Source organism: Numida meleagris, chromosome 1 (genome assembly GCF_002078875.1).
Source record: "Numida meleagris isolate 19003 breed g44 Domestic line chromosome 1, NumMel1.0, whole genome shotgun sequence".
In the NCBI taxonomy this organism is placed as follows: domain Eukaryota; kingdom Metazoa; phylum Chordata; class Aves; order Galliformes; family Numididae; genus Numida; species Numida meleagris.
In genome coordinates, this window is record NC_034409.1 from 134,122,682 (window position 1) to 134,141,128 (window position 18,447).

Below are 18,447 nucleotides of genomic sequence, written 5' to 3' on the forward strand. Positions count from 1 at the left end.
ATTTGCTTTCAAAAAGGAGTTTAAAGTGGTAACTAGCATTGCTGCTTCTTGACATAAGCTTGCTCTTTTTTTGGAGGAGCATTGTGCGGACTTGGCTTTCTGGTTCTATTTTTCTTTTCTTTCTTTCTTTCTAGTGCCCTATTTGTTGGAATTTGTTTCCCAGGAAGTATAACCCCTGCCCAAAGAGTTCATGAGCTTAGGACCAAATTTTACTCTTCTATCTGCCTGCCTTCAGCCCTTGCTTCAGGATAGAAGGGGATAACGTGAAAATGAGACTATATTGTCACTATGCAGAGTATATATAGGGACTTAATAACAAAAAAATGGAATAATTCTGAGTTCCCAGGACGTTGTGTGCACTGTAGCTGCATTTTTTAACTACCTACATGGGCTTAAAAACGGGTTATGGATGTGCCTTCTGCATTCTTTTTTCTATGAGATGGAGCCCTGTCTGTGCAAGCCAAATGTGCGCTGGAAGACAGGAAGACCACAGTCTGTAAGGCTGCAGTGTAGGTGTGCCCAGTTGGATGCAGGGTTCAGGAATGGCCAGAGGGAGCCAGTGTTAGAAGTGGTACGTGGGAGAGCAGAGTTGTTCTTCTTTCATGACCCGACCCCTCCTTCCCAAAGTATAACAGAAGAATACATGGTTAGAATATTTTTCTGAAGTTACATCTTCCTTTCTTTGTCTCCCTCCATCCTTGTGCTTTGATAATAGAAATTGAAATTCTGAAATTGTGGGGGAAGATACCTAAAAGCTCTTATTAGTTTCTAATAACTGGCTTGGAAGGCAGCTTAACCACCTCTCCTTCAGCTTTTGCCTTGGCTTCACCTAGAGCACCGTACTTCCTTAACTATGTGATAGCTCCACTATTACTAGTTCTGTGAAACTGTGTCCCAGCAGAGCCTTGCAAATAGCAGTTAACACCCACAAGCTGAAAAACCAAATGCATGAAGAGGTAAAAATATGTTTGTTTTGTTGTAGTAATTTCAGAATTACTAGCTCGAATAGATAAGTGTTTTGGTTGGAAATGTCTGTGCTGCCTTTTTCGCGTGGCCATCGCTTCAATAAATTTCATCCTTATGCAACAGCATGCCTTTCTTTTTCTCTGAATGCCTGTTCTTACCTGAGAAAATGCTACTTGGGTGCAAGGTAGAAAACATGGGGATGCTTACTGTAGTATTCAAGAGATGATCTGGTACAGTAGCTGTGTGGTCTCTGGAACACAGTAAAAGTGATGGATGCTTTTGCATGGACAGAAGAGGACAATGAAAATTGTAATTGTTATTATTTAAAAAAAAAATCAAGGTGTGAAAAGAAGTTAACCTAAGAACAAATGAATATAAAAGTCAAAAAAGAAAGTCTGAAATTTAAAATCAACTTGTAATCTAAACAACTTTCAGATGCATATGTGCATAAAGGAAGGGAAAGAATAATTTGGCTACTTTTCAAGCTGAACTTGAATACCGTCTTTCAGGGATGAGAAGGCAGATCTTAGGGTCAAGAGATTCAGAGTCATAGACTGGCTTGGGTTGGAAGGGACCTTTAAGATCATCTAGTTCCAGCACTCCAGCTTGTGCATCAGGTTGCCCAGGGTCCCACAGAGTCTTCCCATGGTTGCTCCTCCATGTATCAAACACATCTCTATCTAACATTTGCTTTAGTCATGAAAAGAACCTTTTTTATTTCTTTCAGGGACAAAACACACAAGGAGTACCCCTTCTATGCAGGATACTGAAGCCATTTGTACCTTGGCTTTCACAAGACCCATGGTGTTTCATGTTCTTCTCCTCTAACTTTGAGCTGTGTATCCAGCTTTCTTACTGCCAGTGAAGTCAAAGGACACATCTTCCATTGATTTTGTTCAAGTTCCTTTTCTGGAAGATGGAAAGATATTGTTCAGTGGAACAAAAGGGGGGATGTAATAATTTTCTGCTTATCAGAAGAGAGGATGGCTACTGAAGTACCTGGGCAGAACTGCTAAGCAGAAAATGAGGACAGCTTGAGCCACCATTCAGTAAGTGCCTTCAGTCTTGCATCAGCACAAACCAAAGGGTGAGAAACCACAAGAATAAACACACATCCACCATTTCATGAGGAGTGCCTCATATTTTAAATAAAATTATAAAAGTTGGAAGCAATACCAGCTGAAATACTGGTGTAGGGGGTGGTGGTAGGGGAACCTTTCTCTTTGCAATCAAATAAACCATCTATGAATCTTTCCCCTCTGTTCCTTACTTGCTGAACATTGGCACAGAAGGGACAGAGGGCCAGGCAGCACCAAGCGAGATAGAAATCAGTGTTACGCAGCTCTGAAATCACTTGTGGCCAGGGGTTGGTACAGAGGCACTACCAAATTGGTAAGGGCACCTAGCTGATGCCAAAGCAAAGTAGAAGAGGCGAGCCTTGCAGTAGCTGGTGCCTGTGGAGTAACTCAGTGCTTTTTCTAGCAGTTGCGCTCACACTTCTCTGCTCATTCATTGCTCTACCGCTGAGCCCTGCCCTGGCTGTGTTGAGCCAGACTCTTCATCTGTGAGGGTGCTGCTTTTATAACTCTCTCATCGTAGGACACGACAGACCCAAAACTAGAGGCAGATCTCCCAGCTGCAGGCATAAACTACGTTCTACTCCTCTTCTATAAATCCAGAGAATGCTTCTCTGAAAATCATTTTGTTGAAAGAGGCTACACTTTGCCGCCAAAAAGATTGTTTCCTCTGCACATTACAGAATCAAAAGAATGTTTTTGTTTTCAATTTCTGCCTTTAATCTCTGAGTCCTTAGTGCAGTTTAGATTGAGTTGAGCAGTGCTGTAGGAGCCTTACTGTTGTTCCACAAACCTTTCATTTCAGAAGGTGAGACTTTTGGGGAGCCAGAGTCTACCAGATTAGCAAAGGAGTGGATGTCTCCGTTGGACTATTTCTAGTCTCACATTCTCTTTCTTGCTACAGTGTGAACAGTCTCCATTCTACCTGTTGCTTTTGAAATGCTCAACTTCATTTCATGTTCTAATTTAGCTTTGTTAACAAAGCCATAAAAATGAAACCGTCTCATGACAGCAAAAGCAAACTCAGTTGTTAAACACAGTTCAGTCTTGGTGCCTTTACACCTCTTGCGCTTAAATGCTCTTCTAACTTTCCTGGCACGATAATAGCATTCCTGACCTTTGTCATGGAAGAACAGCCACAGTACATAATACCTCTTTTGAAAAGATTTGCTTTAGTATAGGCCAAAACTACGTGTCCCCCGTATCAAAAACTAGGTCCCCTGATGCCCTTCTGGAAAAAAAAACCAAACAAATCCATCCTTCCTAATGTGGGTGGAAATGAACAAAACATGAAGTGACATGGGTTGGACTGAACAATGAAGACAGAGGGCAGTAAAGCAAAGTGGAAAAATAGACATCAGTTAGCTACCGCTTCAACAATCAGATGCTCTTTGGTATTAGCAAATCATTTATTCTTTTTGCTGTCGGTTGAATGCCTGTAGGCTTCTTAAGAATCTGAGGTAATCAGTGTAAAAACCAACGTGCTATTTTGGGCACAGGCACAGCCCCAGTTCTCTTGTAATGGCCTCTGAAAGTGTTATAAATTGATAGTTATTTGATAGCAGCTGCATCTGAGTATAGGATTTAAGGGGTTTTTTTATTGTCTCATCTGAAACCTTAATTGCTTGAAAATCGAAGATCATTCTGAGAACACTCAGACCTTTTCATAAGTGGATGTATGTATTAGTTCTTGGATCTCTTGCCATTCGTAGCTTGCAAAACATCTCAAAAATAAAATCCATGGAAAATGTTACACAACTCCAGGAAAAGGCTTTTACCTTAAGTGCTGCTTTACTCTCCTTATTCCCTCTTCTGGAGTTAAGCTGCTGACGCTCAGCATTACTTTTGGCAAAAGAGAAGGCCCATCATATCATTCTGGCTCTTAGTAGCTAAATATTTATATAGACTAGTTAATGTTTAAGTGATTCACATGAATTACTTAAACCTGTGGCCACAGCCATCGCACCCTTGCAGGGGCATGAACGAGTGGTCAGCCACCACCTCGGGCAGAGGGCTGTGGGCTCCTGCAAACTGGGAATGAAAGCAACTGCAGGCAATTGAGACTTCAGCAGCTCCTGTTGTTGGGTCCAACACATCAACCTTCTCTTCCAGCCTTGCTCTTGGAAACTGCTCAAACCAATTGTTTGCAGACAGCTGGGGAACACCACGTACATAGAACTTTTCTTGCAGGAGAATTATGAGAAAATGGAGGAAACCTACTGATAGATTTTGAGAGATTCTGTGGAGGATGGAAATTGCATGGACAAGAAGTTTAGAAACAAAAAATGACATTCTTCACTTACATTGGGTTGTAACTTGTTTCCCCTCTAGTTATTCCAAGCTATTTGGCAGACTTCTGTGCTTCTTGACTCTTGAGCTACATCCTTCTTTCTCTAAAGGACCTCAGAACACTGCCATTAGCAAAAACATCCAAATGGCCATATAAAACAATGGATGTTCTAAATGCACCAACAGAAAGATGTGGGACTTGTGACTCCCACTGCAGGACACTTACCATGGAGCAGATGTTGGACTGTTGATAGGTGTCTGTATTTTTAACTGGTTGCATCAAGTAGATGTTAACAGCAGTTATCAGGTGTTATCAGTCCTTGTTCCTGCACAATCTCTTTCCATCTTCCATATTTGGCTCCATATTTGGAAGATGGAGCCAAATATGCCAGGCATGGCTAAAATGCAAGAAGCACTCATTTGCCTTTGCTTTCACAAGGAGGTCAGAGTGATCACTAAAACAAAGCTATCACTATTCTGAGCAAATTATACACTAAGTAAAAAGATAGCAAAGATTGTTATGGAGCTCAAAGAGCGATCAAAATTTCTTTCTGTAGCTGAGTTGCAACAAAATTATTAATGCTGAGCAAGAGTTTGAAACCTAAATAACTTGTAACTTGTGAATTCACTAAAGGTTTTTCTATTTGGACACTGTGTGTTCAAAAATTATTCAGAAGACACTTAAAGATGCCTCTACTTTGAAAGCCTCAAAGCTTTGAAAATACGATATAAAGACTGTTGACATTGTTGATGGCTGAAATCCATTGATTAGGATAAACAAACACGGGTCTGCTCTAGCCATCAGGGTCAATAACAACATGAGGAAGGATACAGCACCTGCAGTTTCACAAAGTTCTGAGAGAAAATGAAAGCTCAGACAAGTATTCACCATCTGAAGTAGGGACACTCAAGTGTAAGCCTGGACAGAACTCTGGGCAGTAAGCCCTGAACTAGAATCTCTTTGACATTCTCTGTCTCCCTAGGCAGAAGCGTTTATGAGGAACATCTACAAAAAAGCCCTATGGCTGCAGCTATGAAGATCATAGAACCATGGAATACCCCGAGTTGCAAAGGAACACAGGGATCACTGAGTCCAACTCCAGGCCTCACACAGGAGCACCCAAAAAATCAAACCCTATGTCTGAGAACATTGTCCAAATGCTCCTTGAACTCCAACAGCTCGAGGCCGTGCCCACTGCCCTGGGCAGCCTGTAAAGATGGTGAAAAAGACACAGTGATAGATAATTTTTAAGTGCCTGGGATCATATTTACTCAAGTTTCTTCATATCATAAGGACAAAATTGTAAAATACTTTTTCTGGAAATGAAAAGGAACTTGATCTAAAAATGCCAACATCTGCCATCACAGTCAGGCAGTCAGACCCTTTTAGTACGCAGCCTTTCCCTTGTCTGTCCCTCCACAACCTTTCCTTTCTTACACCTCCCTAGGCCCACAGGACTGACCTTGTATTGTTGGCGGAGCCAACGCTGATAAATTGTACAATTCTGAATAGGTGAAAGTCCTGCACTGTCATGTGTCCCCCTGCCAGCCCTACCACCAAAAACGTGTTGAAATAAAAGTGATTTACCATGGAGAGATTTTTAAAAAAGAAAATCTCATGATTATGGTGCTTGGTCTGGAGATACAGAGTCCTACATCCTTGCTCTGCCACATGCCTCCTTTGCAACCCTCGTTTCAGCATTGCTGACTCCATTTCCTTACTTGCCTCCTGGGGATGCTGGCATTCCCAACAACAGGCACGCCAGTGTCGACCTTAACAATGGCTCTGTGAGCAGCAATAAGCAGGCAGCTCATCGTGCTTTTTAAAGACTGCGTAGGAGGAAGGCGGTCGTAGCCTTTCATTACACAGGACTGGAAGGAATGATACTTTTTCTTTTGAGTTCTGCATGCTGTGTTTGTGAATCCTATTGAATTATTTACTTAAGTACTCTGGGCTGAATTTTACAAGTTAATTAGGATGCCAGAATGCTCTAATGCCATGTAATGGAGGTCATTACCAATTGTTATTTCCGATGAACAGGAAGTCAAAACCAAAATTGGAGTCAGCCTCCAAAGCCAAGGTGCAAACTTGCTGTAAAGTGCCTCTGAAACAAAACACCCGGACTTTCTTGGTGCAGCACTTCCAAGGGCTGCCAGTATTTAGCGGTTGGCATAGTGCTTGGTGAAGGCTCTTCCACCCTTTATGACTGTCACTGTGAGATTAGACAGACGACGCTCCGGGGCTGCTGTCTCTGAATGCACTGGAGAACTGCAGAGGGTGCGATTCCCATGCTATTACACCTATTAATGCTCTCGCTAAAGGAAGGCCCCTACCAGCTGTGCTCACTTGATGTGCCCGGGCTGTTAATTATTTCCAGGGCTTACCACTGTGCAGTCTACTGCTCTGTGCTCAGGTACGCTCGGGCACAGGTCCCTGTTCCTGCTGCTCACAGGGGCTGCTCTTGGCTGTGCTCTGCAGCACAAATTGGGCAGCGTGACAGCCCCCAGCCCCTCACGGGCGCATTGGGGTTAATTACAGCCGTTCCTGAAGCTGCCTGCAGGTAACATGGCAGACTGCCCAAACTCGATCAGGAAGAAAAACAAAGGGCTAGTGTTACCTTAGCAGGCACAGAATAAGAACCTGCCTAGTTAGATATCTAAGTCAACCGTGCCGCCAGATGGAAGGTGAGTTTAGCTGATGTGGTTTTTTGGTTGCAGGACCCTCTGGGTCCCACTGGGCCACCCCCTCTCCATCAGGACGCCCAGACGGCTGCTGGAGATCCCCAAGGAGGAGACCCCACAGCCTCTGGGCAGCCAGTGCCTCACTCTTTTCTCACTGAAAAATTTCCTCCAAGCAGCTAATCTAAATCTTCCCTCTTTTAGTCTAAAACCATCGCCCCTCGTCCCGTCGCTATCTGTCTGTGCAAGAAGTCGGTCTCCACCCCTTACCCTCCGTGTGCACGCAGCTGAACTACGCTCCCCGGCGTGCAGCTGCCCATACCTGCCTGCGCCGACGCCCGCTGCCCTCACGTGCCCCAAGCACGCTGTCCTCTGGGGACTGCAGAGTTCGCGCCCTGCTGCGAAACCACACGGAACACATAGCGAAAATAGCTGCCGTGGTTTCGGCAGCAATTTTCTGTTCCGAAAAGCGGCGCCAAGAGCTGCGTGCCGCCAGCCGCGCACACCGAGGGCCGGCGGCCGAAGAAGCCCACCCCCCACCCCCGAGCCGAGCCCAGCCCAGCCCAGCCCAGCCTAGCCCAGCGCGGCGCTTCCCGCCTGGCAGCGGGATGAGGCGGGGCCCGGCCGGGCGGCGGAGCGGGAAGAGTGCGCCCCCAGGCGGCAGCGCGGGGCGGGCAGGGGGCGGGCGCGCAGCGCCATTACCGGCACGGCTCCTCCCGTTGCGGCGGAGCTCAGCGCGATGCTGGGGGTGGCGGCGGCGGGGCTGCCTAGCAGGTAGGGCACCGGCGTTCGCGCGTTGGGCGGGAGCGTGGCTCTGCTGCCCGGCGGTCGGAACAGGGAGCGGGGTGGTGGGACCGGCGGGCGTTCCTTCGCTCCCGTGCCATCCCTGTGCCTTGCTGAGTTCCCTCCGGGCTGGAGCGTGTGTTTGGAGCCCTTCTGCCTTGCAGCCTTCTCTCTTGAGGGAGGTTACCGCGGTAAACGCTGTGGTAAATAGCCCCCGGGTGAGCTCCGCGGAGTTTCTCGCGTGTGCCACGGTTGCCTTAAGGGAGAGAGAGGTTAATGGGAATGGCTTATAGAAAGCAAAGTCTGCTCTAATTGCCTGGCGTCTTGTAGCCTCACCCACTGTAAACGCTTCTCGAGGTGAGCCTTCCCAAACTAACCCGCTGACACGTGGACGCGCGGGGCAGGGCGCGGGCAGCGCCTCGTGCCGGCCCGGCCTCGGCTCCGGCTCCGTCTGTGGTGCGGTGCGCGCACAGCTCGGCTGGGCGGCGCTCCCGGGGGACTGCTCTGCGCGGCCGGGGAAAGAAGGCAGAGAAGGGATGACTTGAAGCTCCTCTCCAGACCCGCGCGGAGAACGGGCAGACATCTGGCTAGCAGGAGTGTGCGCACGGTTCCTTACTATTCTTTCTAACTTTGGTGTTGTTTCCTTTGATGGATGCTTTCTGCTCTCTGGTTGCTGCCCCTGCGTTTGCTTTTGCGTCGCGAGGGACCTGCTGCTGCAACCTGAGCGGCCGCAGAGCCGGGGTCTCGGCATTGGGTGGCTGTGAGGGGTGTGCAGCTTTATAGCTGTCCCCGTGTTATAGATTGAATCAGAAACACGCAGCGCTCACCACCTGAACGTGAGTTGTGGCTGTGTGGTGCCTGGGCTGAGGGCGCGTGAGTTGCTGGGGGTATTTTTTTGTGGGGGGAGCGCAGGCTGCGTTCTGTGGGCAGCCTTTCCAGCTGGTTGTGCTGAATTCAGCTTGGTGTGTTATTGCCGGAATAAGTTCCTTACAGGATTCAGAGAAAAATACTAGCTTGCAGCTTAGAGCTTTTATTATCTTGAGCGTTTCCTCAGGCAAACGAAGTTTTTCTTTGTAGTAATAAATGTCGGCAAGCAGACAGTAAAATACTGAACAAAGCAAGCTCCTCTTTATTCGCTGAATAACTGTATTTGAGAAACTGGCGTAGACTCTTTGGATATCCAGCTCTTGTTCGTGTGAAGCTCACACCTGTGGGCACTCCATAGTGCCGCTGGCTTGGGAAGGCGTTGGTAAGGGAAATGAGGAGCTGTAGGTGATACTGGAGTTGAACCTCAGCTGTAACCCAGTGGTCTTTTTCTTAGAACGGGCTCCAGACAGTGGAACCGTTAATGGCCTGTAATGCACAGAGCATCACTTGCATAGTTAACAAATTCTTTTTCAAGCAACAATAAAATATTTATTACCAAAGCACTTAAGGCAAGATTTTCGGCTCTTACGATTGTGGTTTCGTGCTAAGTGTGTTAGGCTCGACATCCACATTCATCTGTGTTCTCTTTACCCAAATCCATGTTTAAAGTCTTCTCGCTCTGTACTTTGGTACTGTCTTTTACTTCTTCCCGTTGTGAGGACACTGCAACTATGATCTGTGCTAAAAGCAGCTTGCCAGTTGATGGGAAAGGTACTTGCGTAGAGTTTTTCCATGACGGCAGGTGCTGATGACAAGGAAAATCAGAACGACAGTTGTGTTTTGACAGCTGAAGTCAGGCATTGTCTAAGCCCTTCATAGCATGTATGTACACAGTGTGTTGTCTTTGTCATTGCAGCGATGTGCTACAGAGCTCACTGCCGATACGGCTGGTGCACAAGCTCTGGTGTTGAGGCAAAAAACGTGCTTTGAAAGAATGAAAGGAGGCCGGGAACGTCCTAATTCAACTTGGCAATTGGAGAAAGCAGAGCAGGAGACTGTGCCCCCGGGGGAAATACTTTTCTGCAAATTAGGACACTCCTTTGCAATTACTTCAGCGCTTCCCCTTCCTGAAGTGTCAAAATCTTTCTGGAAATACCTACTTAAGTTCTTTTAAGCAGATAGAAAGAAAAAAGGAAGTCAAGGTACTGTCATTTGCTTGGCTGGTTTTGCGTGCCTCAACAACCCTTCATGTGGGACAGCTAAATGGATTTCTCTCTGGGCATGAAGATGATCAGCAAATCCCACGTGGCAGAACCTGGTGGTCTGTCCAGGGGAAAGCTCTCTGTGAGCCATGTGGACCTCCTGTCCACGTCTGAAACCACTTTCCTGCTGCACTGGGAACTATGCAAATGGTCTGGAGCGCCTCTCCTAGGATGCATGACAAACAGTGTCGTTTCCTAGGGTGAGGCCTTATGCTCTCCATTTTTCATGTTAATTGCTTTTCTTTTACATTGTTGGTTTTTTTTTTTCGTATCACTTCCTAACTCAAAAAAGAAAAAAAAAATACAAACCATACTATCCAGTTCTAAAAAACTTGATAAGGAGGTGAATCCTACGTCAGCCCAGTGCATTTAGAGTTGTTTCAACCCTTGCTTGTATTAAATAGTTTGAGGAACTGAGCAGCACGCACTTGTAGGTGGACTTTTGATTGACCAAAACCTAAACTGGTGGGAATAGCTGAGTTAAAGCCTTGGGATTTATTACTTGTGTCATGGGTGGGGAGTTGGTATGGCTAATTGTGGAAACTGAGACCGTGTAATGACTTTATGAAGGTTTCCTGGGTGGTCTGAATAGTCAGGGGAAGCAGTTGCGCTTAGAATTAAAAGGATTTTCTGTATTAATGCATTGTTTTACTGTGGTTAGGGGCACTGGGAAAGGCTGCAGCGAAGCAGCGGAGTACCACCAGCAAATATCTGGGAGGCAACAGCGTAGCTGAGTGGCTCCAGGCCAGGCCCCATGCAGGCATACAGCGGCTTAGGGGTTGGTATGGGGGAAGAAGACTGGATCCGGAGATGGCCTCAGACCTGCTCTGGGGAGCAGGGGGTGTGGAGAGCGTGGGCTGCAGGCCCTCCTATCCCTGGCATACTTGACCCCTGGCTCTGGAAGGCTTGGGATGCAGCCCAGCAGGCACAGAACTGAATCAGCAGAGCGTGATCTGCTGCGGGAAGCACTCTAGCATGAGGAAATGCTTCCAAACAGGAGCGTATTTCTGTTCACAGATGGAAACCACCCGCTTCTGAACTTCTGTGTCGGTAGCAGAGGAGGCTTGCATTTTTGCGGCTGGGAGACAGACACATGTGCTAGATTAAGTCCCTTGTTTTTGCCAGGTCCTGCTGGTAAGTGGGGTGAGGCTCTCTCTGTGGTGATTGCTTCCCAGCCCCTGGTCTGCCAGGCTCGAAGAAGCCAGAGGCACCGTCCTGGGGTAGGCCAGGGCTCTGCTCCCCTGGAGGCACAGTTGCACGGGAACTGGTGCAGCTGGAAACTGATGGCTAGACAGAGGGGTAGATAGAACAGAATCATAGAAACATAGAATGACTTGGATGGGACCTCAGAGATCATCTAATTCCAACCCCCTGCCATGGGCAGGGCTGCCCCCCACCAGCTCAGGCTGCCCAGGGCCCCATCCAATCTGGCCTTGAGCGCCTCCAGGGATGGGGCACCACAGCTTCTCTGGGCAGCCTGTGCCAGAGCCTCACTGCCCTCTGAGTAAATAATTTCTGCCTAACATCTAACCTGAATCTCCTGTCTTTTTGTTTAAAACTGTTCCCCCTTTTCCTATCACTGTCTGCCAGTGTAATAAGTTGATCTCCGTATGCTCCCTTTAGAAACTGGAAGGCAGCAGTGAGACTTCTTTGAAGCCTTCTCTTCTCCAAGCTAAGCAAGGCCAGCTCCTCCAATGTTTCTTCATAGGAGAGATGCTTCAGTCCTCTGATCATCCTCTAGCCCTTCTCTGGACCCACTCCATGTCTTTCTTGTTGTTGGGGGGCCTCAGAGCTGGATGCAGTAGGAGTGGAGTAGACTGAAATATGAATTGCTATACATAGATTGAAATCCAGGTTGGTTTGATCTGGATTGATTCCTTGATTTTGTGACTAATGGTGATGTTGAGGTGGATAGGAGGTATTCTGAAAAGAGGAATGCACTTGTCTCTCAAGTGGGGCATGTCTGCAGCACTTACACACACACACACACACACACACACACACACACACACACACACACACACACACACACACGCACATCAGTGTTTTCGTGCCTCCTGTCCTTCCTTTTGTGAGTGTATGCAGTTGCAAGAGAGAGTATTAAAAAGAAATCGAAGGGGATAATTTTAAAGCTGCTGTTACTGAGAAAAAGCTGACTTCCGAAATCTTTGTTCCTTCATTCACATTTTTTCCTTTTTGTTAGCCAGCCTCAGGAAATGAGAACATTCTTTTGGTTTTCCATGGCTGAGTCATATGAGATATATATATATATCCATATATAAAAAAGAATATGTTAAAACATCTGGAGATGTTCGCTTCAGAGAGGTATTTGTTTTGTATTATGTTCTCTGAGCTTTAAATGTTCGCACATAGTTGGATGTTTCCAGAGTTTCCCATATTTCTTTGGCTACAAGAATATGGATATTGCTGTCAGAAAAGCCTAGAGAAATATGCTGATAGCTTAGGGAACATACAAACAAGCAGAAGTAAATCCTTTAAAGGCTTTTTTTCCCTCGAAAATGTAACTATCAAAGTGGTTGTTTAATGTCAGTTGCATTCAAATTTGTAGCTCTTTGATGTCTGCCAAGTATATTTAAAAAAAAAAAAAAGGTGTAAGAAAATACCAGTAGCTACTCTCTGGCTTTAAAAAATAAATAAATAAATAAATGGTTTTAAAAGGAAGGAAGTAATTAAAAGCCCATTATACCCATCTGTGCTGCGCTGTGGTGTGAGCTGACCCTCACTTGGCCTCCCCTGCGCTGCGAGTGGGCGGTGGGCTCTCAGCTCTGGCCTCTTACTGGGGTCAGGCAGGGATCGTGAGATTGGTTTCAAAAAAGAATAATAAAAGAAATCCATTTAATTTAACCCAAGGCCATATGTTTAACTTTGGAGGGAGTGAATAAGGAGGATAAAGAACGTTTCCACCCTTGGTTGTTTAGTGTAGCATTGGTGGGAGAGCAGCGAGGGAGGATGCTACTGGTGACCCATTCAGCAAGCACTGGTGGAGGGGTAAAAAAATAGGAGGAGAAGCCATAGCACGCTCAAGTTCATGATTCCAATAAGGAACCTCTCACTGACTAAGTGTTTTGATTAAACCCTGGCGTTCCTGTAGGTTTCTTTCATCTTTTATTGTCAGTGGATTACAGTGGACTTTAAAAGGACTTGATTGTTGAAATGGTTGCATAAATATGATCCTCAGGGTACGTGTTATTTAGAAAAGTACTTATCTTCCTGGAAAAAAACAACCCTACCTCCTTTTGCCCCATCAACATGCTTGTTTGCCATCACGTATCAAAGAAGTATGATTTCTGTAATTATATCAAAGAATAGTGGCTTATTGTTAATTGTTTAAAATAATCTCAAGGCCTGTGGAGCTTGTTCTTTTGGCTGATTTCCTGGTCATTGGGATACTGAAGAACTGTTTCAGGTTCTTCTGAAAAAAGGAAAAAAATAACTCCTGGAGCCAAGATAGTCCCTGTGGTGAACTTACAGACTTGTAGCCCTCGAATGAATTCTCCTCTGTTGTCATCTCTACCAGCTGTGATTTTTCTTTTTCAGAGAAAATCCTCTCGTTTCCCACCCGGCATCCAGATTCTCTGACATCATCCACCATTAAAGTATGTCACTTAACCCCATGTGATGCCACGCTGGGAATTTGGTGTCCTGAGGCAGCAGCACTAAGCTGCCGGTTTGCCAGGCTGAGGCAAGGGTCTGGAGCATAGATGTGATTGTGGGCTCTTGTTTGTGAGACAGCTTTGCAATTAGGAGAACCAACAGAGGAGCAACAGCGGCTCCCTTTTCCCAGCAGAAAGCCTAGGCTGCATTAAATCTGTTGACATTCAGGAGGTTTAATGCTGCTTATGATGCCTTTTATATCAGAATCTGCTCATGATGAAACTTAAGACAGGCAGAACTGTGAAATGAGGGTTTGGGTTTTTTTTTTGTCATCTGAAGTAAAATTATGTAGCTAGCATGGATTTTTATACCAGGTAGCTGTGCAGTGGTTTGATTTGTACAATGGAGTTTGTGCAAAGTCCAGAAGCACACAGGTAAAAATACATAGCGCTATGACTGCCACACTTGTACAAAACTAAATGCCAGACTGAGCGGAAGGAAAATAATGGGAATGATGCTAGGTTGTAAGTGACAGCATGCCCAGCGGAACTGCTGCTGCCATCATAGTAATTATTTGGGTGTTGGCAATGTGGTGACACAAAACTATGGGATCATCTAGATTGGCAAAGACCTTTAAGATCACTGAATCCAACCACCAGCCTGACCTGCTGAGTCCCATCACTAAACCATGTCCCTTAGGGCTATGTCCACATGTCTTTTACGTACCTCCAGGAATGGAGACTCCACCACTTCTCTGGGCAGCCCCTTCCAGTGCTTAACCACTGTCTCCATTAAGAAGTTCTTCCTGATACGTAGTCTAAACCTCCCCTTGTACAACTTGAAGGTGTTTCCTCATGTCCTATCACTTGTCATGTGAGGTAAGAGACAGACACCCAAAATGTGCTCCATCCTCCAAGAGGAGGACCCATACCAGTGAACGCTGCTTCTGGCATCACACCTGGATAGACGTGAAGAATGCTGATGGTACTCATGTCAAGTGAATGATTTCTGTTGTATGTTGAGTCACGCACCTTGTTTGGTTCACGTTACAGATATTTACCAGCTCTACCCACCATGGGGGGAGAGTAAAATGAAAAATGCCTGAATCCAAATTTTCCAACACATCTTGAATCTCTTTTAGCACAAGTGTTTGCAGAATGATCTGGATTGTAGCTCCAGACCACAAGATTTTCCAACATACTTTGAAAAACTGTGTTGTCTGCTCTGTGCATGTGGCTTAAATAATTATGTTCTTGTTGCTGGCCATGAGGGTGGAGGAGAGACAAGGTTTACCTGAAGGTTAGAAGGAGATTCATAGTTTGACACACTAAAAATGCATTATTTTGCATACCACGGAAATATCCAAAGTTCATTTAAAGTTCATGCTGAATCTAATTTGGAACAAGCAGAAAATACTTGTGCTATCAGTATCTAATAGTTCAGACTGCAATGCTGAACGCTTCTTTAGTGCTTGAGTGGAAATGTTGCAAGGACGTTAACTTAATCACATTGACTTAAAACTTTGTTTCCTTTAATTTTTTCCTTATGATATTCCTAGAGATCAGGGAGGGCAAGTAGCTCATAATATTTGTCTCAAATATTCATGTTTTAAAGCGATAATTAAAAAAAAAATACAGAAAGGACTTCTTTGGGGTTTATAAATTCATAAACAGTGGAATACATCTAAGTAAAAAATGACTGGATTCATTTATTTAGTCTGAGCACTGTATAGTCGCGATCGCACAGAGCACTTGAGTTAAATTCCCCAGTTCAGTCAAGTCAAGTTTTTAGTTTAAGTTTTCATTTCCTTGGAGCCCAGGGCTCAAGTGTCTGGAGCTGGCATGTCACGTTGTCTGAGTGACAGTGCCTAGAGATGCTCTTGGTGTCCGTGACTTGTACAAGCATTAAGCTGCATCTCTGTTACTGTCTTGGCTTGGTAAGCTTTCCTACAAAATATACATATCTCAGTACAGGAAGCATTTAAACCAAACAAACAGGTCAAAAATCACAGGAAAAGAAAAAAAAAAAAAAAGTAGACTTTGAAGTGATTCTGCTGTAAATTATTCCATAACTTTGTTTGTTGAGTACAAGCAGCTGTTGCAATAGGATATTGTCTCCAAAATATTCCTTGCAATTGCCTTCCCAGGTATATAAATAAACTGTCATATATAAATATGTCATAATATAAAGTGTCACTGCTGGCATTTTTCTCCTGATGTTGGAGACATGGTGGGGTTGCTGGGACCATAGCAGAAGCCCACAGCATTGCAGCCCTCAGCTGGGGTTCCTTGGCAGGTGACAGCAGTTCCAGCCCTGATCTCCAGATCATCCCAGCAGGCATATCCCAATGGGATCAGCACCATTTGTTCTGTGTGAATGACAGAAGGGTGGTGAAAAACACTAACAGCATCTGGGGAATCCTACATGTCAGGCAGTGGCCAGGAGGCACAGATACAGGTGCTGTCCTGGGGACCTTTCTGTGTGGTGATACCATGTTTGCTGTCTTTTCCCAACAGCACCATTAGATTTTTTTTTCTTATATGCCTCATTATCTTAAATTACTTTATCGTGTCACACTAGGATTAGGATATTTAATTTTCTAATGGCTCGGGTATATTCTGTTGTTTTGCTTCTGTAAATATGCACTGTCTCTCCTTGCAAATGTGTGCTTTTACAGGGGACCTCTTCAATGCTTCATCAGTCTGAACCTCAGCTCTGGCTTTTTCTTCCTCTTTGGCTTACAGCTCCACGACTAACTGATCATGCCAATCCCATGCATATAGGGAGGAGAGGAAACTGACACTAAAGGCAGAAATTTGTTAGCTTATTCATTTGGCTTTAAAGAGCCAAGCTGAGGTCATCTCCAGCTAGCTGGCCAACGTGCCGCTGCTTGCTTCCTGAGCTCTTTCTTTACAGTCTCTTTCTGCATCACCCCTTTGGCTGTATCTTAGGAAGATTAGACCAGGAACCCAGGGAGAGCAAAGACTAAATTGCCCCGCATTTTTCCAGGACTACAAGAGAGGGGAATACAAAAGTTTTCTAAGAACACAGAAGTGATTTCTGTAAGGAAGGAAATGTGTTCACTTCTCAAAATTAAAATCAAAGCAGTGCTGTTCAAAAGAGTTTGTCTACATTTCTACGTCAATAGAGCTTAACCACCGAAAGATTTAGCATCTTTTTAAATAAAGCGGCTTTTTGCAGAGGGATTTTAAAATGAAGAGGTTACTTTTTTTTTTCCTGCTTGACAGTGATATGGGAACACCTGAGGAACAAGTACCTCCGGACCTCCTTTTTCTGCCCCTTTTTACTCTAAGGGTGTCTTCTCTGCCTCCTGTATCTGAGATATTTGGACCATGCCAGTTGGGAATGGATACAGATTTGTCCTGGTACAAAACCATACAGGAACACACCCTAAGATTTTACTGTGTCATCCCTTTTGTTGTTGCCATGTTCATAGCAATTAAATAAGATGAGAGTTAGTAGCCAAGGCAGGATTTGAATTTCCAGTGGTGAAAATAAACCCCAGCAAAAAGAAAGTTTTGCTGAAAACAGTTGTTTAAATTCATCTTTTTGCAAAAAAAGGTTGCAGTTATTTCCCATCAGAAATGCAAGTGATTTTTTTCCCTTATTCAGAATCAAGTTCATCTGAAACATGTGAAAACAAGGTGTATTGTTAACTTCTGTGTAAACAGGTTAGTGGAACTTCATGGCAATTCCTCAGAACTGCATGCATACAAATAGAGAAGCCTGCACCAGTTTTAAGATAATATTTGATTATCTTCTGAATGTCGTTACAAACATGTGTTTGATCACTTTTTGCTTAATGTTTCTGATAAGGTCCAAGTGCAGGAGGTTGGAATGGTTAACTGATTCCCTGCTGGTGGATTGCAATGAGTTGTTTCCAACTCTTATTGAAGCCAACTGAAAATTTCCTCTGTTAAGTGATACTTTCCTTAGACATTAGGGTCTATAAATGGTCAAGTGAGACAAAACACATGCTAACATGTGGAAAAGGATTGTTTTGGACTTGAAACCATGCTTCTGTGTGTGAGGTATAATGATGAAACTATCCCTGTTTTGAGTTGGTTTTGTCAGGATGAGGCAGTAAGATTGGTCTTGTAACAGTTACAGCTCAGGAGTGTAACTTCCTAATCTGTTCTTTATAGTATTTAAAGAAGAGCAGGTGCTTATGGGATAAGTGGGTGCAGCATGTTTGCCCATTGATAAATGCCTTCAGTTGAAGATGTGTAGATTGGAGTTTATACCTGGTAAATCTATCTACTGTCGTTTTTGTCTCTATAACTAGTTGGGCCGTGTTAGCTTTTTTTAATGCAAAAGTTCTGAATGTCATGAAAATGTGGTTGTTATATTATATGACCCCATAGCTTCCCTTATGCCATTTTTGAACAGATCCTGGCATCACCCTGTTGCTACCATCATTGAGCTCACATAGCTCAGCAAGCTGTCATGCAGATTTACATGTGAGGAAGAAAACAAAAGTCCGGACCCGCAGGCTGCAAGGAACGAGCCCGTGCAGGTCTGCTTGTGCTGGAGCTCAGCTCCTGGCTGATGGGCTGGTTCAAGCCTCACCCAATGGATATGAAGTAGCTAGGGGAAATCAAGCCAGCGTAGGGCTGTCGCTATGCCCAGCCAAAGGCATCATTCTACTTACATCAACATGCAAGAGCATAGGCTTGGCCAAGGTGATTTCAGTCTCTTTGCGTCCTCAGAACAGCAGGGCTCTGCAGTATCTGCAGAAGAGCAGGTAGAGGAAGAAGGAAGGTAAGGCTAATAATAGTTATGTCTGTCACCATGTTTTCAAGGTGTCTGGCTTACTTGAACTGCTTGCTCAAAGTTTCTTCTGCTACTTCTCATTATAACAGTACTTTTTCAATGATATTAGGAGCAGC

General features: G+C 44.9%; 1 protein-coding gene and 1 long non-coding RNA gene across 8 annotated transcripts in view; one reads left to right on the forward strand and one right to left on the reverse strand.

Annotated features, from left to right (window-relative positions):
• LOC110407077 lies at positions 1,128-8,242 on the reverse strand. Of its 5 annotated transcripts, none has more exons than XR_002443712.1 (4): positions 8,130-8,242; positions 7,713-8,049; positions 4,558-4,729; positions 1,128-4,453 (listed from the first exon to the last, which is right to left on the reverse strand). It is a non-coding gene; the product is annotated as an uncharacterized LOC110407077 (long non-coding RNA). The 5 variants fall into 5 exon arrangements; XR_002443716.1 differs by lacking the exons at positions 7,713-8,049; positions 8,130-8,242 and adding exons at positions 5,391-5,540; positions 7,333-7,582; XR_002443714.1 differs by lacking the exons at positions 7,713-8,049; positions 8,130-8,242 and adding an exon at positions 7,333-7,580 and having other exon boundaries at positions 1,128-4,435.
• LIMS1 (LIM zinc finger domain containing 1) overlaps positions 7,661-18,447 on the forward strand; it is a 65,829-nt gene continuing 55,042 nt past the window's right edge. The window contains exon 1 of one of the 3 annotated variants that reach the window (XM_021414264.1): positions 7,661-7,784. In XM_021414264.1, the coding sequence (XP_021269939.1) occupies positions 7,750-7,784 (35 nt within the window). In that variant the 5' untranslated portion in view covers positions 7,661-7,749. Of the gene's footprint in view, positions 7,785-7,896; positions 8,012-8,259; positions 8,392-18,447 lie in introns of those variants that run through there. The other 2 variants (XM_021414295.1, XM_021414273.1) reach the window with 2 other exon arrangements.